This window comes from Mesoplodon mirus (assembly GCF_964341445.2).
Source record: "Mesoplodon mirus genome assembly, chromosome: 4".
NCBI classification, from domain to species: domain Eukaryota; kingdom Metazoa; phylum Chordata; class Mammalia; order Artiodactyla; family Ziphiidae; genus Mesoplodon; species Mesoplodon mirus.
In genome coordinates this window covers 59,457,824-59,483,357 of record NC_138979.1, presented here as the reverse complement: position 1 = coordinate 59,483,357, position 25,534 = coordinate 59,457,824, and the positions used below count along the sequence as shown (strand labels likewise).

The window sequence follows — 25,534 nt, the reverse complement described above, 5'->3', positions numbered from 1 at the left end:
AGATTCAACCCTTTTTATTCCTCCCCTTTTATACTTTTGGTGTCCCAATTTACCTCTTTTTACGTGTTCTTTCATTTGTTTTTATGTCACTAATTAGCATCATTCTGTTTCAGCTGAAGAACTCCTTTCAGCATTTCCTGCATGGCAGGTTTTGTTTGTCTGGGAAAGCCTTTATTTCTCCTTCATAGGTTAACTTTGCTGGATAAAGTATTCTTGGCTGGCCGTACTTATCCTCAACACTTTGAATATGTCATTCCACTCTTTCCTGGCCTATAGAATTTCTGCTGGGAAATCCACTGATAGCCTTATGGGGATTCCTTTGTAGGCTACTTTTTTTTTAATCCCTGGATGCCTTTAAGATTTTTTCTTTTTTTTTCTTTGATTTTTGACAGTTTCATTATAGTGTTTTGGAGAAGGTCTTTTTGCATTGAGATAATAGGGTGTCCTGTTACCTTCTTGGACTTTTATATCCAATTCCCTCCCCAGGCTTGGGAGATTCTCAGCTATTATTTTTTTAAATACACACTCTCTGCTCCCCTCTCCCTCTCTGCTCCTTCTGGTAGACCGTTATTCTTACATTTATTTTGTCGTCATATATGAGAGTTCTTGTAGGTTTTCTTCACTTTTTAAAAATCTTAGTTCTCTCTCCTCCTGAGTCATTTCTAAATTTCTACCCTCTGTGTTGCAGATTCTTTCCCAGATCTCATCTGCCTTATTTCCTAAGCTTTCTATACATTCTTGATGTCATTCATTGAATTCTTCAGCTCCAGAATTTGGTTCTTTTTAAAAATTTCAGTATATTTGGTAAACAACACCTTACATTCAGTAACTTTATTTCTATATTCTTGAATTGCCTGAGTTTTCTTGTAGCTCAGCAAATAAATCCTTCATCACAGCTGTTTTTACTTCTTTATCAGATCACCGTATTGTGCCTTTGGGTTCAGTTGCTGAAGAATTATTATTTTTCTCATTGTGATACCATATCACCGTGATTTTTCATAGTGCTTGGTAAAATGTGCCCCTGCCATTGAGTTTGAAGTAGCACACGTTTCTTTTATTAGTTGCTTACTTTGTTCAACACTGGCAATTAGAAACCTTGCTTTTATTCTCCAGAAGGTGGCACCATAGCTCAAGTTTTCGGTTTCTCTACCTGAGCCGGCTCTGGGGCTGTGCTAGGGAGTGCCTGTAAAAAAGCTGGCAGCAGAGTGGGCAAGTGTGGGCTCAGCACCTGTGGTTGCCCACAGCCTGGCAGGGAGATCCTCCACTGCAGGGAGCCCCCAGAGGGCCATGCATGGACCTCCTGCTGAAATCTGAGGCAGAGGGCAGGGAGTGAGATACTTCAGTGCCCTTTGTTCTTGTCTCCCTCTTTCCACTTCCACTAGTCAGGGAGGTCGCTCCTGAGGAATTCGTGCTGCTGGAGAGAAACAGGTTCCTCCAGCTGTGACCAGCCAGGCAGTCCCTTAGAGACCTCTGTGAGGGAGGTGGCTGCTGTCCCTGGCAGTGGACACCCAGTGTGCTCCTGCTCTTCCTCTGCCTCCAAACTGGTCTCCGTTCCGCTCCCCACAGTGTGCCTGGTTCTCTGTCGGGCTGGCTGGACCTCCTGTCCACCCGGTGCTGCACTCCCAGTCTAGCTTCCCACCGCGCCCACAGCGAGTGGGGCTGAGGCGCTCCCTTGGATCTGCAGCCCCCTCCAAGGTCCATCCACCTACGTTCTGAAGCGCTTATCGGTGGAAATCTTTTGGATGTTCTGGTGTAATGTACAGATACTTTTGTTCAGTTATGAATGACCCATTAGTTGTTCCTTTTGTTCCCTTTTATTTACAACTCACACCGCCATGCTGCTGCCAGCACTTGCTCCTCTACCTTTTATCTATGCATGTGAGTTGGGTGTAATATCAGTAATTTCAAATTTTCATACCTGGAGACTGAGTGCTGGTCTTGAAACCCTAAGTTGAATGAAGTAAAAGGAAGATTCCAAATCAAACACAGTCTGTGTGTGAAGGATTGCCCAGGGGCTGCAGTACACCCAGTGGGCTGGGAGAATGTTCCTGGTTTTCAACAGAGGAAATAGCCCCTTTTGAAGCTGTTCCTTTGCATGCTGAAACAAGTATCCTCAATGTGGTGAGAGAAATTTCTAGTGCTTTCTTTTAGTTCATCCCACAAATGTGCCAGCAAGGCACAATGCTAGGTTCTGGGACTAAGTGTTAAATTACTATCACACAACCTTGTATTTTAGTGCTTTTTATTTCAATTCTTTTGGTATAGCTAAATGTCAGAAAGTACATATATACAAAATTCAGAACACCTTCCTAAAATGGTTTTAGTATTGGCCAGTCTCTGACATCTTTATTTATTTTGGAGGTTTGAATTGTCAAATACGTCTAAAGTGCATTCTTGCAGCTAATCAATAGCAGCATTTGTTTTTTTTAAAAACCCTTAAATATTCAGACAAGAAGTAGAAAAGTCACAATAAAAAGCAAAGCATGACCTAGATATATATTTTCCTTAATCACCTAAAACAAATACATGCATGAATTAGTTTATAAGTATACAAGAAATATACAAAAAAATAGCATTATAAAAAAGTTCATATGGCATGAGAAAGAGGGGTCTTTCTCTGCTATTAATATTAAATACGGCAAGGTGTATAATATAAAAAGTTTGTAGAATCCTAGATATCTTTGGAGCCATAGGGGAATCTTTATGTAGGCCAGTGTATGATGGCATATCTGAGGTCTGTGGTATTCAACAAAGCTGGAGTTCTACAAGATGATTCATTCAGAAGACTCCTTCTGGCATTGCTTTGGAGAAATCAACACAAATGAAAATGTTCTTTTGTTATTGGGACTGTCAATTCATGGCTTCTTGCGCCTAAAATGAAAAAAAATGAAAACCAGCATTTAGTGCTGAATTTTGCAATAAATCTCTAGGAGGGCTTTGAGAGAATTCCTGTTTTATCATGGGAAGAGTTAAAAGTCCCTCTAAGAAAGCAAATAACTTATAAAATATGCTTATCTAGTATTAAATTTAAAAAACAGAACTTTCCATCTTTATCCTGTTGCATTGATTTTCCAAACTGCCTAAGGAATACGTGTGTCAAAAATGGACACATGGACCTGTATAGGTAGATATTTGAAAAGCAGTGGGTTTGATTAATATGGGGAGAAAAATGGGCCATAAATTCTGCCATTCCGTTTTATTTTAGCGAACACTTTTTGCTGTAAAAAGAGGGGGATTAGGAAAGAATGAATTACACGAGGAGCTGCCATCCCTGACTCCAGCCTCCCCTCCTTATAGGTGATCTCAGTTCAGCCTCTGAAAACTTTATGAGCACAGGCAAAAAGAACAAGAGCGAATGTTCTTACAGCTCTAATTGCTCTTATTCAGCGCCCCCACCGCCCCCCGGCCCCGGTTCTCAGCACTGCTACTGCCTAGCGTCGTCTGCCAGCAGGGCCCAGATATTCCAATGGGCAAACAAAAACCACATAGGTCCTCTTTAAAAAAAAAAAAAAAGTGGGTGGTGGGGAGGGAAAACACAGAGAAAGGCCACACGTGGTCAGTACTCACTTGGGTTGTGCATGGTGCTGATACCCAGGCCCCAGCTGAGACCCTGCTCTCATCTCTACAGCCACAGAACACTGAGAGAAAAACCACAGAGAGGAAAGATCAGCTCCTCTCTGCAGTCTATTAAACAGATCTATTTAGACAGATTCAACCAAGGTGAAATCCAACATTGCTTTCTAGTCCAGCGCAGATACATATGTTAAAATACTAATCAGGTACTTGAAATTTATTTGATGTGCCACAAAAATTGTGAGGTGGAAGGGTCTTCAGAGATCATTCAGGTAAATCTCCTCATTTTCTATCAGGAAGAAGAAAGTGGCAAAGGCTAGAGCTTGGCCGGCTGACCCCCACCTTCCCATGATCTTTTATTATGTCACTCTCTCCTCAGGAATAACAGTTCCACAGGGAAGTTCTTCTCCTGAGAAGATTCCCATCAGTTTGATGGGCATTCTTGTTATTCTAGGGTGATACTCTCTGACTTGATTCTTGGGCCTTACCCCTCTACACTAAAAACGGGCTTTGAGCTGAAGAGCTCCAGTAAAACCAGGGCAGAAATACAAATACCTTCTCAGATGTGCTGGGGACAGGCCTACAGGCTGCATTGGCCATGTGGGATCAGACCTTAGTTGTTTGTTTCAAAGAGCATGAAAAGCTACAGCTGGTAGGGCTTAAAATATGACATCCCTAGCAAATATTTTTTACTCCTACCCTTGTTTCTACGTCGGTCCATTCAGACTCTGTTCCATCTGGTGGGGCAGGTGCTCCTGTGGAAGATTTTCGTTTTCGACTACAGAAAAAGGGAAAATAGAATGCAACAGTTATTTTTTGTATCTAAGAACAGGAAATATATTAGAAATAGGGAAATACCATATATACTCCTTCAGAGAATTGATACATTTTACAGGCTAGTCAGTTCCTCAAGAATGAGCAGCTAAGAAAATGACAGCCCTCTAAAGAAAGGAATTTGATGATCACTCACCCAGTTGGTGATTCTTGTTTCAAAGTCTCAATTTCAGTAAACTGGACGGATTGTCCACCACCCCTTGTTTTATAAACATCACCCTACAGCCAAGAGAAAAGGTCACCATTACACTTTTTATACATCCAAAGGGTAAACATACATATATATTTCAAATTAAATTGAAGACTCTGCTGTTTTATGGAAACTCCCATCCACAAAACCAGATGGTGCTTGGACTGCTGGGTCTGTACCGTTAAAATACTTTAAAGATTTGTGTACATATCTCTCACTAAAGAAGTCCAATGTAATATAATTAGTAGCATTCTTAATTGCAGAAAATAACATTCCTTTTTATTCAACCTATAATTTAAAAACTACACTAGAGATCAAGAAATCTGTCAGAAACTTCTAAACGTTAGAAGGCAGTATACTTTCTTCTCTGGATGTACCCCTCCTCTCATATTCAAATAACAGTACAGTTGTTTTTGTTTTGCTGCACTGTACAGCTTGTGGGATCTTAGTTCCTGGTCCAGGGATCGAACTCAGGCCCTCGGCAGTGAAAGCACAGAGTCCTAACCACAGACTGCCAGGGAATTCCCTCAAGTGACAGTACAATCAAAGGTAGGAGTTCTTTGTTTGGTTTACTTCTTAAGTAGGGGTTAAAACAAAATACATATTAATTAAAAGTACGTAATACATCTGGAGTTCCTCTAACAAACCTGAGACTCTAAGCCTCATTTGACAAAGTAGCAGATTTAGTTCTAATTTAGCAGAGTCATAATCTAAGTCGTTACTTTAGTTTTCTAACAAACAAAAGGGTTTTATCAATACCCATTTAAGTTCCAGTTGACACTGCCTGTGTTGACACACAGGAAGAGTAAATGGTTTTTTGTTAAGCTGACCTTCTCTTGTGTAAATTTTTTACCTTAATTAGCTTAGTTTCAATCTCCCCATCGGAGGCTAGTTCCTGGTGGGTCAGCATGTACTTCTCACACTTAGCTAGTGCCTTTTCATTTGCAACAGATACAGTGATGGCATGAGGGACTTGTGGCTGCATGACTGTTTCAGTTTGCAGGTTAGAGGCAGGCTTATGATCTACCCATCTGTCTCCCGCAGAGCGTGATCGTCTGTGTCGCAGACGAATTGGTGGTGCATTCTGATCAGGTTGAAAGAGGAATCAAGAGACAAGCATAACCCAGAATTAATTTAAGCATGCAAGCAGAAGTGCAGCAGTTTGGGCTACATTAGTTGGTGACAATGTCAAAACAAATGCATGAACCTTTGCAAAAGCTAAACGTTACTCAAGCAATTTAAATGTTCTCTTTGTATTTAAAACCAACGAACATCTCTTAACACCAGCTTGTGTATATGTATTATATATTCTACTAGGGAGCTTCCCTTTCAACAAAGAATGGAAGGAAAAGTTCTGGTAATGCCGCTCGTCTTTCCTGCATAGGTGGTATTCAGGACAAGTAATTCATTTTGCATTCTTAATCAAAAACCAGTATTTGTGCCTGCTATTGTGAGGTAATCTGTTAGGTCCATGACTAAGTTAAAAGCTTCAGAAAGACCAGCAGAAGCCCTAAATATATCATAAGCCTCTAAACAAGAGAGAAAATACTGCTGTTACAAAACAGGACCCTCCCCGAAGCTGATGGAGCTGTAGACTACAGACTGCTAAAGAACATAAGGTATAATGAAAACCTTGTGTATAAAATGATTAAAAGAATGTAAATAAAATACTTCTGAGTACTGTTAAAAATCTCAAAACACAACTTTTTGAAAAGTTCAAAAACAATAATGGCTAAAACATACCTTTTCCCCCAAACGTTTCATAAAGGTTCCAAGAACTAGATAAAGAATATACTGTCAAATCAGCCTCTATCATACAATGAAAAACTAGATGCTTGCAGTAAAATGTTACATAACTTTAGGACAGTTAAATTTAGCACATTCAGCCTAAGGGGGGGAAAAAAATCACATACAGAACATAGTTAATAGTTTCTTTGTAACTTTGCAAACATCTTTCTGTTTACAAAACGGAAAGGAAATGAAACAGTCTGCCACAGCCCCAATCCTTCAAAGCTGGTCAAGTATGAACATCTAATTTAAAATGCGTATGCGGAGAACTGAAGTGTTTTTCCCTGTACAAGAAACAAATGAAGCACTAGTGACAAATCATGATACTAAAACATGGGCAATAGAGTTTGCCACTCTGGATGCCCAAACCTCACAACAAGCAGGAAACTTCCCATTCTTAAAATAGCTTAATGTTGTAAAGGAAGAATGTGGCTCTCATGTCCTACCATTTAGCAAAGGTGACAGATTTCTCAAACACACTTAGCAATAAATACATTCTGAAACAAGCTTTGGAAAGACAACAGTCCTTACATTCTTCTATTGTTTATGAAATAAATGATATTTTAAATTTCTTCCTCACTGAAGTATTATAAATTCAGTCCACCTGACCTGATTTTTGACCAACAAACCCAGATGCATAGACACTAGCCTAAACTTTTCTCTGCTGCACTTCTAAAGAGATTTTGATTTCAAATGAAGAAGTTAAAGGACCTCTAGTAAATCCTCTTAAATATCTCATAGCCAAATTAGATATTACATAAATGTTGACCAGGCATAAGTAGGCCTTGAATAGTTTTCAGTCTATAGACTTGCATGAAATAAGGGGGATTTATTAGAGTTGATCAGAAAGACCAGCCACCATGATTTGCTCCCTAAAAAGGTTTAAAGCAAAATCTGCAAAGTAAAGAACTTAAGCGACTTTAGAATTATCCGTTGCCTTGGTAAATACCTTGTAATTCATCATCATCCCTTAATAATCAGGAATGCAGGCCACCTGAATGAAATTTTTCTGCACCCTAAATTATACCACAAGAAAATCTAAAGCAAATATTTACTGTAAGATTAAGTTGTTTAGAAGAAAAATTCTTAAAGAGATATATTAAAATTTTACTAAATGTAAATTCACAATATTAACTTTGTCCACTTACTCAGATTCAAAGGAAAACTTTACCTTAATCCTTAAGAAGAAAATATAGACACGAATTTGTTTAAACACCCTTGAATGAGGCAGAGCCCTTGTAAATTGAAATAAAGGCCTTGAGATTAAACGCAATGTATTGGAGGTGGAAACCTTTCTTCAGCAGTTATAAAACAGCTGGCCTGGGCTCTTCAAAAAATAGTCAATGTCATGAAAATCAAAAAAGGGGAGGATGGACTATTTTATATTGAACGAGATTAAAGAGAGATAATAACCACATAGAATGTATTCACCTTGATAGGACCAAGGTTTGAAAAAAGAAAAGCCATTATTGGGACAACTGGGGAAATGTAAACATGAACTGTTTCAGGGTTAACATCTTAGGTGTGATGAAGATTGTGGTTATGTAGGACACGAAGTCTATGACTTACTGTCAAAGGTTCAAGAAAAAAAATATTTACAAATCTATTTTTCAAAATAAAAGTCTGGGAAAGCAATTTTAAAAATGAAAGTTCGAAAACAGCAAAAAGTCTAATTTGGGGAAGAGAAACCAAAATCAGAAATGGAAAATGTGCTCTAAGACACTCAGTCACTGACTTTGTGGATGCTCATCAGTTTATGCAGCTGAAAAGCACATGTGACTCTGGGATGTGCCCCACTGACTTGCTTTCACTGAACAGGAGGCAGTATTTCTGTGCCAAATGGGTTTAGGCTTTTTCAGGTGAAGAGCTAGGCCTCAGTTTCAGGGTGATTTGATCTTTCAAACTAACAGAAAAATTAGACCTTGTTTATATTAGCGCTCACCCATCTTTCCATTGAACTTTCTGAACCAAGTTAGTTAAAAAAACACAGAAGATTAAAATCTATTGCTACAATGCTTTAAAATAATACTGGCACTGACCCTGCTGCAGTGATCCTCTTCTATTTCTATCTCATTTCTGAGTGAAGGAACCACCTCCCTGCCTTCAGTCCGGTACATCCCTCGCCTTCTGTCTGACACGATACAAGTTTTACTTTGTCCTGGCTCCTGCTGCCTACGCCTTGCAATAGATGTGACATTGAGAGGTGTGTTGTACGAAGGAATTTTCTGCTCCCATTCCGAAATACAGGAAGCTACAGAAATGCTGCTGCAAGAGTTAGAGCCCCTATGTAGCTGTGGCTGGCTCATGAGTTGCTGGCCGTTGGAAATCTGAGCAATATAGTTACTAGAAGGCTAAAAAAATTGAAGAGAAATTAATGAGCAAGACTTGAAAAAATGAAACAATTCATTACTTTAATATTAGCACAGGAAGACATAATTTTTGTACTAAATTACTAATTTTTATACTAAATTTGTGTTTATACTAAATTTGAAAATATTTATAAATAGAAATTTGAGAAATACAATAATATAAAACAAAAAATTGATTCTCACAGAAATAGTCACCTAATCTGAACAAACCTTCTCTAGTACTACTAAGTTACTACACAACTACAAATAACTTACAGGTACTGGTGATGGAGAAACAGGTCTTTGAGTAGCTTTTTCTCGATCGCGCTCCCGAGAGGGTCTCTCTGGCCTTTCAGCTTTGGGTTCAGTAACAATAGCCTTCAGTTGTTTCAGTTTTTCATCTTTCACCCAGAGTTTATTTTGCATCTCCAGCTGTTTGGCTGCCACTCGACGCTCCTGAAGATTATATATGGTGATAAATATTCTAATTCAGTTATAGCAAACAAATGCACTAGTTTACCTGAACGCTTTACTTCCTAAAGATGAGAGTTCTCCAGTTCTTCATAATGCTTACTAATTTGTTGTGACTTGTAAGGGCAGAGGAAGGAAGGAAGGAAGAGGAACTGAATAGGGGCTGCTGTGGCCACCACCACTAAAACCCTACCCGAAGTACAAGGGATTCAGAATGCTCCAATTAGAGATGAATCATCCCTGACGTGAGCACTGTATGAATGACACTCACACATTCTTTCTCCCACTTCATGGTTGTTTCTGTCACCATGCCTTGCAGCCTGGCTTCTAGTCTGCGCTTGTCAGAAAACTGTTGCTGAAGTTTCTGATTCTGGGTTTCCAGCTCCTGTTGCAGATTGCGCTTGTCTTCTTCATAGATAGTCGTTGTTTTCTCTAAAATCTCAACCTGGGAAAGTAGACCATTATGTTCAGCATTTGGTATGTAAACATTTCAAGTAGGTTTAAAATAATCTCTCTCGGGCTTCCCTGGTGGCGCAGTGGTTGGGAGTCCGCCTGCCGATGCAGGGGACACGGGTTCGTGCCCCGGTCTGGGAAGATCCCACATGCCGTGGAGCGGCTGGGCCCATGAGCCATGGCCACTGAGCCTGCGCGTCCGGAGCCTGTGCTCCGCAACGGGAGAGGCCCGCATACCACACACACACACAAAAATCTCTCTCATAATCTTATGCAAGGATAGTTATGGAAAGAAAAATCATGGAGAAGGCATTTTCTTCTAAAATTTCATCTGAATTCCCACCTCCATTCCTAGAAATGAGAACTTTTAAACAAGTTCCTCACTGAAAGATGAAGTTATAACTGATTTCATGTGAAAATTACTTTTCCTGAAAATTAAGGCCTAAAATTTAATTTTTAGGCTACTTTCAGAATAGAGAGCACTATATCGGTTGAGATTAGCTTCTCTCTAGAATGAATGTGTACTCTCTAAATGATCCTCAGTGAATGAGAGAACAAACATTACACATTAGTAAATCAAAAAGCAAGCTATAATCAAAGCTAAACTGTAGAACATTCTCTTCGATTGCTAAAGTTTATTTCATAAAATTAAAGAGTGTATTACCCCTTTTATGCTTTTCACTCATATTTCCTCTTTTTGGGGATGGGATGAAGATTAGTAAATAACCAAATGATAACTCCCAGTAAGCAGCAGCTGCTGGCCAGTATAGCAGAACGGCTAAGTCAGAGACCAGTGCTAAATATACATCCATGATAATACCAAAGCCAACCTTGTATTCTAAAGTTTTGTTTTTCTTATCCAGTCGTTCAATTTCCGATTTCTGTCCTGAGATCACCTTTTCCTTTTCATTTAGTTTTCCTTGAATGTAGTTTTCTTTATTTAAAACAGCATTGTCAAATTCTTGCAACAAAGCTTTAAAAGTAATAGCTGAAACAAGAGCATGCAGGCCAAGGTTACTCCGATTTGAAAATAACCAAAGAAATCAACTTTTATGTGATGTGGGCATTTTTTCTGAGCACATTTCCTCACTTCAAAATGAGGATTTAAATACCACTTATCTCACATTTTTCTTATGAAGATGATAAGTGCAAGTACATTCACTGAGCACTTACTATGTACCAAGCTGTTCCTGTCCTACATGATTTTCACACATTATCTCATTTATCCTTACAGCACCCTGATGTAGGAGCAATTACAATCCCCATTTTGCGGATGGAAACTAGAAATAAAGGATTAAGTGATTTTCTCAAAGATAGTTATTATAATGTAATACATGTTAAATGCCTTGCAAATAAGTAACTAGTAGGAACTAAAAAGTAGCTGTTATCCCTTTGATCATCACTATTGATTTCTGAAAGGGAGAAACTCATACCCACTTTTCTCTTTTGCTTTAATTTCTTGGAATATAAAATGATGCCTTGGGGACTACTAAGTTCAGAGACAAAATAACCGTTCCTTGAAAATTCTATCCCAACAAAGAACTCAATTCCCTGCAAATTTCTGGTGTTAAAATGACTGCAGTTTTGCCCTTACCCTGTTTGTGAAACTCATCAGTCATCATTTGTCGTAGGTGATGTTGTTTCTCTAGTGCTTCAATCAGCCTGGGAAGAGTCTGCTTGTCATTGATATCCAAAATTTCGCAGGATGGCAAAGGTGGAAAACTCTGCAAAACCACTTCTGAAACCAGCAGTTCTGTATTGAGTTATTAAAAATAAAAAGTTAGTTACACAGGAAAAAAGTTACTCAAACAAGTTTTAACACTGTGATAAGATCCCCAGTCAACATTGTACCTTGTTGGGCTGTCATAATACTTCCTTAAAAATGTGTTATAAAGAAGGAAAAATGAAAAAAAGGTATATAATAAAAGAAATGTCACATACTTTGATTCAGAATTTTTTTTGCACTTGGTTTTCGAGGGGAAAGGAAGTAAACAGTTTTCTTATGTGAAACAGATTTTTTTTTTAAAAAGAGAGAGACATTGGGGCTTCCCTGGTGGCGCAGTGGTTGAGAGTCCGCCTACCGATGCAGGGGACACGGGTTCGTGCCCTGGTCCGGTCCGGCAAGATCCCACATGCCGCGGAGCGGCTAGGCCCGGGAGCCATGGCCGCTGAGCCTGCGCGTCCGGAGCCTGTGCTCCACAACGGGAAAGGGCACAACAGTGAGAGCCCGCGTACCGCAAAAAAAAAAAAAGAGAGACAGACAGACAGACAGACTCATCAGTGGGCAAATGACATAACAGCAGCTCATACCATCTCCAACAGGACCTCCCCGGGCCTGGTTTCTGTATCGCCTTCCCGGCGTTAAACCACATATTGCCTTGTCTGTTGGTCTTGCTACTTCAACTTCTTGGGTCACTTCTGCAAATCTCATGACTTGCTAAGACACAAAATAAATGGGGTTTGTTTTTTTAAACAAATAAGCATATCCAAGTCTTTCTAAAGAAATTAGTAAATGAAACGGTAATAGATTGGTCATTAGTTCACTTCTGTAACTAATGGTTCTGTATCAGTTTAAAAAATGTTCAAAATGTTATTCTTCACATCCAAATGGTTGTTTTCTCTGTAGAAAGTCAGACTTTATAAAGGCATTAAAATTACCAAGCTTTCTTCATAATCTTCGGCCTTTGGATTCACACACACGATCAGGCGTACTTTCCCTTCGCCATCAAAGTAGTTCTTGAACAGATGGGTTAACTTTGAATCTCGATATGGAACCATCTATAAATATATTCAAATCCAAATACATAAGGCAGAAAATGCACACAAACAAAACTATACAAATGTTCAAAGGCTGCTGCTTACCTTGTTAGTTCCATACATTTGGTTCTCTCTCAGGACCTCCATACACGTTCTTAGCGTCATTAGTGACTGATTAATGTTACCTGACAGAAAAATGTACACAGAAGACATTTGAAGACGACAATTGAGTAGCTAGAGTGTGGTCTGTTTGCCTGTGAAATCCCTACTTCATAGCACTATTAGATGGAAATTACAAATGACAGATTTTAGTGGCTCAACTTAAAGAGCTATCCTTATCTGGCAGTGTTGCAGGAGAGGGTGAGTACCGTCCTTCAGGGACTGTATCATAAAGACCCTCCACTGAATGCAACATTATGCTTCATGACCCATAAAGTTTCTTCCAAATCTTAAATACTGTGATGTGAAAGAGTATATTAGATACAGATGTTTAATATCCTCATAATAAAATATTTTCTCTAAAGCATGACCATTTCAGGCTCCAGTTGGCTCCATCCGGACACTGAAGTCTCCCCTGCACCAGGAGGAGCTCCTGTTTCTACCAGTCAAGTATCTTAAGAGCCAACTAAATCTGTTCCCTCAATATCTAAACAAGGGTTTCTTAGGCAGCATACTTGTTAGTCCTGGCCACTCATTTGAATTTCTCAGTCAAGGCAAGTCTGACAGATCTATCAAGCCAACAGCACAGGAGAGCTCACCTGCATAGACCCCAGAAGTACCTGAGAATTTTTTCATCCTGAAACCTTAAGGTCAGCTGACTCTACCATGCTTTCATTCTTAGCCGCCTCTCAAAACACAGAGCTTAGGCTTCCCTGGTGGTGCAGTGGTTCAGAATCCCCCTGCCAATGCAGGGGACACGGGTTCGAGCCCTGGTCCGGGAAGATCCCACATGCCGTGGAGCAACTAAGCCCACGCGCCACAACTGCTGAGCCTGCGCTCTAGAGCCCACGAGCCACAACTAGAGAAAACCCGCGCGCAGCAATGAAGACCCAGTGCATCCAAAAATAAATAAAAATTAAAAAAACAAAACCACAGAGCTCATCTGCACCTCCGTGATATTCCATGATGCGTGCTTTAGTTTTCTTGACCCCACCTCCCACTGCCCTTCCTCCTTTTCTTACGTTGTGTCTCCAAAATCGATATTCCTGTTAACAGACTTCCCTCATCCTCAGGCCTCTCACAGAATGATCCATTCACCTCTTTCCCTAATGCCAGGGGTTCCTAACCTGGGGTCTGTTTTGTCCATGGGTACACTTCAGGGAGTCTGCATACATGGATGGGAAATAAATTACATCCTTATTTCTATTGATCTCTGAAATTTAGCCATTTCTTCCATTATGAATGTAGGCCAAAAACCTACATTGGTGGTAGTACTACCACCTGTGATTTTTAATCAGTAGAAGTCAGATACTTTTATAACACTATGGTTTTTTGCTGATCTCAAGATACTTTGAAATTATGCAGTTATTAGACATGCTGTTGGGATTTTATTTAAGGCCTTAATAAAGCACATAAATTACTATATGACAGGTTTTAAGAATACTTTAAAAAACACATTTCAGTCTAATTGGTTTCCTTTTTAATCCTGTATTTTATGTTATACATTCTAAAATATCATTCTGAGTAGTGTCCACAAGCTCTACCCCATCCCATGGTGCAAAGCCCTGCAGCCTTACTTTTATTTCCCAGAAGGGTGGTGCTTCCCCTGCAGCCCTGTAGTCTTGTGAATAAAAGTTGCTTGTTTTCTAAAGCCTGACATTTTATAAGGATGGTGAGTAGAGGGAGGCCAGCAACATTTTCCCAGTTTCTTAATGCTGCCTTCAAATAAATGTTCCCCATACATGCCAGCTCCTGGGTCAACTTCAGGATCTAAGAGGAAGGTCACTCTGACCTGCCATTGGAGGGCCCCAGCCTCCTCAAGTCCAGTAGATCTTTCTCTCTTTACCACTGTAACCAGGCCCTGAACCTTGTCACTCAGAACTGCAGCACCTCTAGAAACCTGAGGCTAAACTGTGCCCCAGGCACAATATCCTCTTCTTCTAGTTCTCACTCCCTAACCATGTCACACCTGTTCCCCATCCATATCAACACTGATCGTCCTTTCTGTTTTTCTCCCCAAAGCATCAGAACCCTCAGGTTTCTACTTTCCTCCCAATCCAGCTAAACCTCTTTTCCCATCAAGGTTAATCCTTCCTCTTGTGATCTGGATTCCGGATGCTCTGTCTTCTTATAAAGATGTATATATATATATAGAGAGAGAGAGAGAGAGAGAGAGAGAGAGAGAGAGTGTGTGTGTGTGTGTGTGTGTGTGTGTTTAGTCATCCCATACTCCCTCAAGTCACCTAGCTATCCCTCCACTCTCTCCTTCCCAGTCTCTCTAAATTAATCATCTCAAGGATTTGTTGTCCTCAAGGCCCTGTCCTCGAATAATCTTATCTTCCCCATTGCTTAAATCATGCTTTTATTGGCAAAACCTAAACCTATAAACCTCAAGTCAAATCTCTCTTCCAAATCCATGTACCTGTCTGCATCCAATTACTAGGCACTTACACTTGAATAAATTGAATATATCCAACACAAAACTCTTAACTGCCCATACCTGCACCTCAAGCTACTTCTCCTCAATCAAGATCTTCCTTGATTTACCCTCTTCTCTTCCTTCCTCTCCACATCCAGATGGGCCTACTTCCGAACTAGCTCTTAGTTTTGGCTGACCTTTGCCTCCAGGTGACACGATTGCTCATCTGCATTACTGCAAAAGGCTCCTGACTGCTTTTCATCTCTCTAGACTTGCCTCTGGTAAATTAATCTGCTACACTGGGGAAATGGTCTTTCTAAAACTAATCCTTCATTGACTGTGTAACAGCAGAAAGATACAAGTTTTGAAAGTTCAACCAACCTGGGTTTGAACCAGGCTCTAACCTTGGGAAAATTACTTAACCTCTTCCAATCAGAAAACTGGGTATGATACAATCCTGAAAAGTCACAATCAAGAAATCAAGCCCACATATAGTAGATACTATGACACACACTAGTCCCTTAATAATTGGTAGTCACCATTATTCCTTCAAGAAAAAATTCAGACTTTCTAATATGATAGTCAAGTGTCTTAATGACCTTGCCTTGCCCTCCTGCCTCAGTGGTCACGGCTCACCAACCCACACCCTACACTCTAGCTACCCTGACACTGCCATGTTCTCTCAGGAACGATGCCTTTAATTCTATCCTTCAAGAGCTCACGCTTCAATTTAAGTGTCAACTCCACGCATTCTTCCCCAAAGCCCCCCCTCTCACACACAGCCCCAGAATGGATGGAGCAGCCCTGCTCTGTACTCCCACAGCACCTCGTGCTCACTTCCTTCATACTCTACTGAGACACTCTAGTTACCTGCCTCTCTCGTACTAGATGGGCTCTCTAGGGCAGGGTGTCATCCTTTATATCTGTGTTCAACTCCTATAACACAGTAAGTACTCTATAAATGTTATTAACATAAAACATAACATGAATGGCTGTACTAAATGACAGATTAAAAGGGAAAAACACACACACAGATTTCCTTTCAACTGGCTTTTGTATTCAAAGATTTTTCCTATCTCCAGAAGCCAATTTTTACCACTTTGAATGTTGGAGTAACTATTCAATCACTTAATTTAATGGACCCAGTACTGACACGCCAGCCGTAGATATAATAGACACTTTCAATATGAATATAACCTATTTTATATTTATTTTACTCACTTTTCCTCATTCTTAAAGAAATCAATGTGTTGTAATCAATACCAAATCACCATAACTAAAGAAAAAGCACTGGTCACTTAGCCTCTAAATTTTTAGTCAAATTGAAGACAGTTATGCATAAACCACCTATCAATAAGTGACGATAAACTGGCATGGCAAGTTTTTGAAAGTTGTAGCAATAATTAAGTACTATGCTTTGCTCACCAGCTTCACGTAACCTGTTCCCTTCTGCTTTTGTCCGGTTAGTTCTTTCACTTCCAGCAAGATCTACCAAGGACAACTGGCTAATAGTGATTTGTTCTTTTTCCTGAAGGGAAGATTATAATGCCGGTAACATAAGTTATAATTGGTTTACAGTGTTCTTTAAATATATTCAAATCAAATTAAGTCTTACGAATACAATGTTTGCACAATACAAAATGTATAGTAGGGGTGAAGGATACATGTTTTGGGGGAAGAGTTTGCTAAAAGCATATGATAAATATCCTCATGACATTACTTGCCCATTGTCTGGTCTTCTACATTATACTGTAAGCTCCACAAGAATAGGAATTCTACCTTTTAACCACTTCATCTCCAGCACCTTGCACAGTGCCTAGCACTCAGCAGGAGCTCAATAAATGTCTGCTAAATAGTGAGTCTACAACAAGGCTAAGTATTTGTATAATGAGATATTTGATAATTTAACAGTCTAATAATTTCATAATACTCTAATAACTTATAAGAAATGAAAGTCAAGAGATACATAACTGATACTATAATATTAGATATGATTCAATGGAAAGCAAGTGTATAGAGACTTGACTTAAAAGGATTTTCTAGCTAACCTTTATCAAGTGCTGACTGTAAGCCAGGCAATGGACTAAAAACTTTACATGCCTCACCTCCTTTAACCCTCACAGCATTACAAGGAGTTTATTACAATTAGGTGAGACAAGCTAGTAAATGCCTTGGAATCAGAATTCAAATCCTGGTGGTCTTTAGTACCATGCTGTACCATCTACTCCTGCCATCTGAAAACCTTCGTGATATACCACAACTTCACAATATGTTTTGAATGGAATTACATTTTAATAGCTTAAAGTTATTAAATGATTTATATATTCAGGCTCAAATGCTGTTACTAATTGATATAAGCCTTGTAGCATGACAGGCCCAGCAGTAAAGAGTGATCAGCAGATGGAGGGCCCTACTGGCCTATCAGCCAAGAGAAGAACAATTTAGAATTGGCCACTCCTGAACTGTACCTAGCCTGGAAAGTTAACTGCTAACATTTAAAAACCATTAACTGAATTTCTACATACAAAATGAGTCTTCAGAGATAAAATAAAATGTTTTCATTGTTTTATCTCCTCTATTAGATATTTATAAAGATTTGCAAACCTTTTTAACAACAAAATTCCAGGTTCTAAGATTTAATAGCCAGTTTCCCAAAACTATACTATCTAATTAATGGAACATTTTTTTTAAATGTCATCACCTACACATATAATTCTAGAGCAATATTCAGTGTAATGAAACCTCCATGGTTTACCTCTGATTCCCAAAGTTAAGGATTCAGAACAAGAAAACACTCCACACGTTAAACCTTTACCTGTAAGACATTGTCTCCATCTGCATCCAAGGGAGCCTGAACTAATTTAATGTTGAACACGCTATGGGAACGGCTGGACTCACGATTCAAATGTGTATTAGCAATTCGTCGCTTTTTCTGGCCTACAGTGACAGAGAAATCATTGATCAAATCTCTACCAAGTCAGTGTACATACTTTCTACCAAACCAAAAAGTATTGTCAGATTAGATTAGCAACTTTCAGGATTATATTTATCACTGTATATATCTGTAATTCTAGCTCTGCTTCTAACCTCTCCAGAAAACTTCAAAAGCCTCCTCAGTAGATTTCACTTCTACTTCTATACATCCAGCAACGTACATGTTATGGTTCTTATCTTCACGAAGCAACTTAGATTGTGGAAGTCTACGGGAAAGAAAAAACATTGGTTTCCTATATTAGGAGATACTGATATTGCAACTTAAGACAAGGACTAAAATGTCAGGCAACATGACATCCATTCTTATAACGGGAATAAGCCTAAGCAAGACTCCAGAAGCATATTACACTTGGATAAGAATAAGGATATACAGTAAAAAGATTAGTTACATAACAGGATAACAGGAATCTATTTTGTTTTAAAAGCTTTGCTCTAGTTTGTTCTAACAAAGCACATGAAACAACACTTACTAAACAATTAGAGATCAAAGGAGTAGTATAGCACCATCACATGCACAGGTTAAGCCTCAAAATCTAGCATTTTCTTAATTTTAAAAGAGCAGCAGATAGAGCTGGTTCTGACTTCAGTGTCAACAAAAAACAAATTCAGAAGGGGTTTGGTATATACCAGGAGTGGCAATCCTTTCAAAGTGGCTGGTCAAGTTTTAGTCTAAGGTAGGATGAGGATGGGAAAGGTGCTGCCTGTTTGGCCTCACTCTTGTGAATGGTGGGGGTAGAAACATTTACCAGCCACCATTATTCAGCAAATGGCAGATTTCTCAGGGACCAAGGAGGGGCTTAGAAGTAGCAGCCGGCCCAGTACCAATGAAAAACCACCTACATGCAAACATGCCACAGATGCCAACCACTAGTATAACTGCACCCTTCTCCTTAAGAAAAGAGCACCATCACATACACAAAATCTGTGTTCCTCATGGGCGTGCTGCAACTATTCCACCTACCAAAGGAATAAGGTAGAAGTTACTGTTTCTATAGCAGCCATCTCACAGCAACACGTTCAGTCCAGAGTATCTGACAGTCACAATGAGTCGTATCTTAAAAATCCTCTGCTTCTAATATTTCTTCATTGTATTAAAAACTAAACCTTAAACCAGCTCAAAAAAGCAGGTTAATCACCACCCTAACAAATAAAATCTGAATTCACTGCCAAATAAGCACCCTGTGAGTTCATTCAAGGAGTTACCAGAAAGGTTACAAGGCATAGTCACATTTGTCAGTCTTCATTTACATAACAAAACCAAGATAGGCTTCTTAGAAAACAATCTCATTTGGAACAAATCAAACAGAAACTTGGCACATGTGCAGACATGAAAGTGATTGGTAGCAGTGAATGACATCACAAAAGTTTAGGAAAATGGGTACATACAACTGATACTTTGAAACAAATGGTAAAGTAATTAGTCTATAAATTGTTTAATATAAATAAAAGTGGGTATACAGACAGCTGTTCTCAGTCTAATGGTTTTCCAAATCTAGCTGTTCCTCCAATAATATTCACTGAGTCATATACACAAAAGTTAAGTAATACAACACAGGTCTTCATATTATTTGTCTTGAGAGGCCCTGACAAAGACAGCATTGAAGATAAGCATTTAGCTTAAGAACAAAACCATCAAGGAACAAGATACCAGAGTCAGCTCTGGCACAGATGTAGTTTGTGATGCCGGATTGTAATTGCTCTTCAGTCTCAGCAGGGCAAGACCCAAGGAAATCTAAGTAATAGTCTTTTAACTCTGGTGGAATGACAATACAGATGTCACTTCTTATTGGTCAGTGATGGAAGGTCTGTGACTATTAGCTGTGCAGACAACAGCTTTAGGCTCCATTCTGTGGGGATCACCAGAACACGGATTAGAGGCTACAAACTCCCAACATTAAGTGTCAGGTTCTTAAAGGTAGCCCCAGGGCACATCTACAGGGACACTTCTTTATACAATTAAGGTCCTTGTCAAAATACAGCCCAGGGCCCACATATATACAGTAGAATATTACTCAGCCATAAAAAGAAACAAAGTTGAGTTATTTGTAGTGGGGTGGATGGACCTAGAGTCTGTCATACAAAGTGAAGTAAGTCAGAAAGAGAAAAACAAATACCGTATGCTAACACATATATATGGAATCTAAAAAAAAAAGTTCTGAAGAACCTAGGGGCAGGACAGGAATAAAGACGCAGACGTAGAGAATGGACTTGAGGACATGGGGAGGGGGAAGTGTAAGATGAGATGAAGTAAGAGAGTTGCACTGACATATATACACTACCAAATGTAAAATAGCTAGTGGGAAGCAGCTGCATAGCACCGGGAGATCAGCTCGGTGCTTTGTGACCACCTAGAGGGGTGGAATAGGGAGGGTGGGAGGGAGATGCAAGAGGGAGGAGATATGGGGACATAGGTATACATATAACTGATTCACTACGTTATACAGCAGAAACTAACACAACAGTGTAAAACAATTATACTCCAATAAAGATGTTAAAAATATATGTGTGTATATATATATATATATATATATATATATATATATATAGCCCAGGGCCAAGAGTTTTTCAAAAGTAAAGTCTAAGGTGAATATTCTCCTTAGATGCCTTAACCCAATGGTTTTCCTAATACAGCTACAAATCTAGTTAATATACAGAACTATTTACCAAGCACCAACTGCATGACATGAGTTATATTTCATTTTGAAAACAAAAGTAAGTTTTATCCCCATTTATAGCTGAGGAAACTAAACCTCACTGATGTGAAGTGACTTCACCAAGGTTAAGCAGCTAAGGGACTCTCTCCACTACTTACTTAGGCTTTATGGGATCAAACGGCACCTCTTCCAATAGATCATATACGTAATTATTATATATTTCAATATAAGAGACAAATACACCGTAGACACTATCTTCATCAACCTCTTCTGCTTTGCAGAATTCTTGTACATTTATCATATCTGCAAACTCTGGATCTACTTGTCGTCTGAAAAAAGAAATAAAAAGCCCCAAAGTCTCATCTTACACACTGTAAGTAAATAAATGACCTCCATTACAAGTAGGAATGCACAGAGCAACTTTATTCATACTCATGGTTGGGCCAACAGTTCTCCCATATCTCCCCAGATACACAACACAGGCTTTTACACCCTCTCTCACCAAGAGTGGCACCTTCCCTAAACAGTGATTCAAGGACAGTGTGCTCAGAACCAAACAGAACATCTGAGCAAATAAACTTACTTAAGAACATCTCTCAACTTTGACCTCACTAAAGTCAACTGTCAGACCAACTTCTCCACTTCTGTTCACCGTTCCCTATGCCTGAGGAAACCACTGGACAGGGTTCCCATGAGGCCAGTGTTAGAAATGTAATTACTTACTTGCTAGAGGGGGTCTTTGGATTGGGTGTGGCTTCTCTTTTCTGCCGTTCTAATAAAGCATCAACTTCACACTGTATTTCCATACTATTCCTATCATTAGATTTAAAAACCTTAAAGTGGGGACAAAAATCAGACCATAATTTTTAGACTGACTTAAATAGTAAGAAATATATTTAAGAAATAAAAAACAATATTTAAACATATTTAAAGTTCCAAAAGGTATCCGATGCCTTAGTTCTCCCTTAATACTACTGTATCCACAGGTATTTTGGCACCTATGCCCTCTAGTGAGTCACAACATACAAAAATTTAAACTTACATATCGTTTAGCTTGAAACGACCCTATACTGTTAAAGAGCATGTCCAAACAGCGAGGAAGCAGTCCTCCTTCCCCTGGAGAACCAGTCATAGTGTGAGTTTTTCCACTTCCCGTCACACCATATGTAAAAAGGAGACCTACAATGTAACAAGTCACAGTTATATATTAAATGTCACACTTGGCTATATCTTAAAAGTCCTCCACGTATAATATTTTTTGTATTAGAAAACAAAATAACTGCTCAACACTTCAATATATAAGGCAAATGCTAACAGCTATGAAAGGAGAAATCAACAGTAACACAATAGGGAGACTTTAACGCCCACTTACATCAATAAACAGATCATCCAGACAGAAAATCAATAACGAAACACGGGCCATAAATGACACATTAAACCAGATGGACTTAATTGATATTTATAGAACATTCCATCCAAAAGCAGCAGAATACACATTCTTCTCAGGTGCACATGGAACATTCTCCAGAACTGACCACATGCTGGATGACAAAACAAGCCTCAGTAAATTTAAGAAAACTGAAATCATATCAAGAATCTTTTCTGACCACAACACGAAGAGATTTGAAATCAATCACAAGAAAAAAAACTGTCAAAAAAAACAAGTAAGTGGAAGCTAAACAAGATGTTACTAAACAACCAATGGATCACTGAAGAAATAAAAAAAAAACACCTAGAGACAAATGACAACAAAAACATGACAAAAACCTATGTGATGCAGGAAAAGCAGTTCTAGCAGGGAAGTTTATAGCAATAAAATCTTACCTCAGGAAACAAGAAAAATCTCAAACAACTTAACCTTACACCTAAAGCAACTAGAGAAAAGAATAAACAAAACCCAAAGTGAGTAGAAGGAAATAAATCATAAAGATCAGAGCAGAAATAAATGAAATAGAGATGAAGAAAACAACAGAAAAGAGCAATGAAACTAAAAGCTGGTTCTTTGAAAAGGTAAACAAGACTGATAAACCTTTAGCCAGATTCATCAACAAAAAAAAGGGAGGGCTCAAATCAAGAAAATCAGAAGTGAAAACCGAGAAGTTACAACAGACACCACAGAAATACAAGGGATCATAAGAGACTACTACTACAAGCAAGTGTATGCCAATAAAATGGATAACCTAGAAGAAATGGACAAATTCTTAGAAAGGTACAAGCACCCAAGACTCAACCAGGAAGAAATAGAAAATATGAAAGGACCAATCATAAGTACTGAAACTGAAACTGTGATTAAAACCTCCCAGCAAACAAAAGTCCAGGACCAGATGGCTTCATAGGCAAATTCTATCACACATTTAGAGAAGAGTTAACACCTATCCTTCTGAAACTATTCCAAAAAATTGCAGAGGAAGGAACACTCCCAAATTCATTCTAAAAGGCCACTATCACCCTGATACCAAATCTGGACAAGGGTAACACAAAAAAAATTACAGGCCAGTTATCTTTGATAAATATAGACACAAAAATTCTCAACAAAATACCAGCAAACCGAATCCAACAACACATAAAAAAGGTCACACACCATGACCACGTTGGATTAATCCCAGGGTCCCAAGGATGATCCAACATACATAAATCAATAAATGAGATACACCACATCAACAGAAGAAAGGAAAAAAAACCTCATGATCATCAATAGATGCAGAAAAAGCATTTGACAAAATTCAACATTCACTCGTGATAAAAACCCTTATGAAACTGGGTAGAGGGAACATATCTCAACATAATAAAAGCTATTTATGACAAACCCACAGCCAATATAATATTCAATGGTGAAAAGCTGAAAGACTTCCCGCTAAAATATGGAACAAGACAAGGATGCCCACTCTCACCACTTCTCTTCAACATAGTATTGGAAGTCCTAGCCACAGCAATCAGACAAGAAAAAGAAAAGGTATTTAAATTTGTAGGAAAGAGGTAAAATTGTCATTATACGCAAATGACATGATAATATATGTAGAAAACCCTGAAGACTCCACACTAAAACCACTAGAACTGATAAATGAATCCAGCAAGGTAGCAGGATACAAGATTAACATACAGAAATAGGTTGCACTTCTTTACACTAACAATGAAATATCATAAAGGGAATGTAAATAAACAAATAATATTTGTTTTTATTGTTTATTAATTAATAAATAAATTGTTTATTAAATAAATAAATAAAATAGTCCCTTTTAAACTCCCACAGAAAAATAAAATACTTAGAAGTAAGCCTCACCAAGGAGGTGAAAGACTTAGTGCTGAGAACTACAAAACATTATTAAAGGAAATTAAAGATGATTCAAAGAAACGGAAAGATATCCCATGCTCTTGGATTGGAAGAATTAATATTGCTAAAATGGCCATACTACCCAAAGCAATCTACAGATTTGTGATCCCTATTAAATTACCAATGGTATTTTTCACAGAAATAGAACAAATAATACCAAAATTTACATGGAACCATAAAAGACCCAGAATTGCCAAAGCAATCCTGAGGAAAAAGAAAAAAGCAGGAGGCCTAACACTCCCAGACTTCACTACAAGGCTACAGGGATCAAAACAGCATGGTATTGGCACAAAAACAGATATACAGATCAATGGAACAGAAGAGAGAGCCCAGAAATAAACCCACACACCTGTGGCTTAAAGACCTACTTATAAGACCAGACACCAGGAGTTCCCTGGTGGCCTAGTGGTTAGGATTTGGCACTTTCACTGCAGAGGCCTAGGTTCGATCCCTGGATAGCACCATCCTGCATGCCGCGTGGCGTGGCCAATATGAAAAAAATAAAAAAGAAAGTAAAAGACAAGACACCATAAAACTAGTAGAGAAAATAGGCAAAACATTCTCTGACATAAATCATACCCATGTGTTTTTAGGTCAGTCTCCCAAGGCAATAGAAATAAAAGCAAAAATAAACAAATGGGACCTAACCAAACTTATAAGCTTTTGCATAGCAAAGGAAACCACAAACAAAATGAAAAGACAACTTACGGACTGGGAGAAAATATTTGCAAATGATGTGACTAACAAGGGCTTAATTTCCCAAATATGCAAACAGCTCATACAACACAATAACAAAAAAACAAACAACCCAATAAAAAATGGGCAGAAGACCTAAATAGACATTTCTCCAAAGAAGACATACAGATGGCCAATAGGCACATGAAAAGATACTCAATGTCGCTAATTATTGGAGAAATGCAAATCAAAACCACAATGAGGTACCACCTCACACCAGTCAGAACGGCCATCAATAAAAAGTCTACAAGTAGCAAATGCTGGAGAGGGTGTGGAGAAACCCTCCTACCCCGTTGGTGGGAATGTAAGTTGGTAGAGCCACTATGGAGAAGAGTATGGAGGTTCCTTAAAAAACTAAAAATAGAGCTACCATAAGATGCAGCAATCCCATTCCTGGGCATATAGCTGGAGAAAACCATGGTTTGAAGGGATACATGCACCCCAGTGTTCATTGCAGTGCTGTTTACAATAGCCAAAACATGGAAACAACATAAATGTCCACTGACAGATGAATGGATAAGGAAGATGTGATACATATATACAATGTAATATTACTCAGCCATAAAAAAGAATGAAATACTGCCATTTGCAGCAACATGGATGGACCTAGAGATTATCACACTCTAGGTATAATAGTAAGCAAAGTAAGTTAGAAAGGCAAATACCATGATAAAACTTATTACGTGGAATCTTAAATATGACACAAATCAACATATCTATGAAACAAAAACAGACTCACAAATATAGAGAACAGACTTGTGGTTGCCAAGGGAAGGGGGGGTAGGAGAGGGAAGGAGTGGGAGTTTGGGATTAGCAGAGGCAACCTAT

General features: G+C 38.8%; 1 protein-coding gene and 1 long non-coding RNA gene across 7 annotated transcripts in view; one reads left to right on the top strand and one right to left on the bottom strand.

The window, feature by feature from the left end:
• The window catches only part of LOC309802723, a 31,077-nt gene extending 19,480 nt beyond the window's left edge, over positions 1–11,597 (top strand). The window contains exons 2-3 of the long non-coding RNA XR_014293861.1: positions 5,032–5,146; positions 11,289–11,597. This is a non-coding gene — a long non-coding RNA (uncharacterized lncRNA). The remainder of the gene's footprint in view (positions 1–5,031; positions 5,147–11,288) is intronic.
• KIF23 (kinesin family member 23) overlaps positions 2,241–25,534 on the bottom strand; it is a gene marked incomplete at its 3' end in the record, with an annotated part of 34,397 nt that continues 11,103 nt past the window's right edge. Inside the window, exons 5-24 of one of the 6 annotated variants that reach the window (XM_082618494.1) lie at positions 21,683–21,819; positions 21,364–21,473; positions 20,799–20,969; positions 18,902–18,943; positions 18,080–18,192; positions 17,808–17,929; positions 16,418–16,520; positions 12,520–12,599; positions 12,316–12,435; positions 11,968–12,094; positions 11,252–11,410; positions 10,488–10,645; positions 9,476–9,649; positions 9,010–9,189; positions 8,425–8,736; positions 5,451–5,681; positions 4,544–4,626; positions 4,273–4,351; positions 3,568–3,638; positions 2,241–2,871 (exon numbers count right to left, since the gene is read on the bottom strand). In XM_082618494.1, coding sequence (XP_082474620.1) covers positions 2,856–2,871; positions 3,568–3,638; positions 4,273–4,351; positions 4,544–4,626; positions 5,451–5,681; positions 8,425–8,736; positions 9,010–9,189; positions 9,476–9,649; positions 10,488–10,645; positions 11,252–11,410; positions 11,968–12,094; positions 12,316–12,435; positions 12,520–12,599; positions 16,418–16,520; positions 17,808–17,929; positions 18,080–18,192; positions 18,902–18,943; positions 20,799–20,969; positions 21,364–21,473; positions 21,683–21,819 — 2,588 coding nt within the window. Of the gene's footprint in view, positions 2,872–3,563; positions 3,639–4,272; positions 4,352–4,543; positions 4,627–5,450; positions 5,682–8,424; positions 8,737–9,009; positions 9,190–9,475; positions 9,650–10,487; positions 10,646–11,251; positions 11,411–11,967; positions 12,095–12,315; positions 12,436–12,519; positions 12,600–16,417; positions 16,521–17,807; positions 17,930–18,079; positions 18,193–18,901; positions 18,944–20,798; positions 20,970–21,363; positions 21,474–21,682; positions 21,820–25,534 lie in introns of those variants that run through there. The other 5 variants (XM_082618495.1, XM_082618497.1, XM_082618496.1 and 2 more) reach the window with 5 other exon arrangements.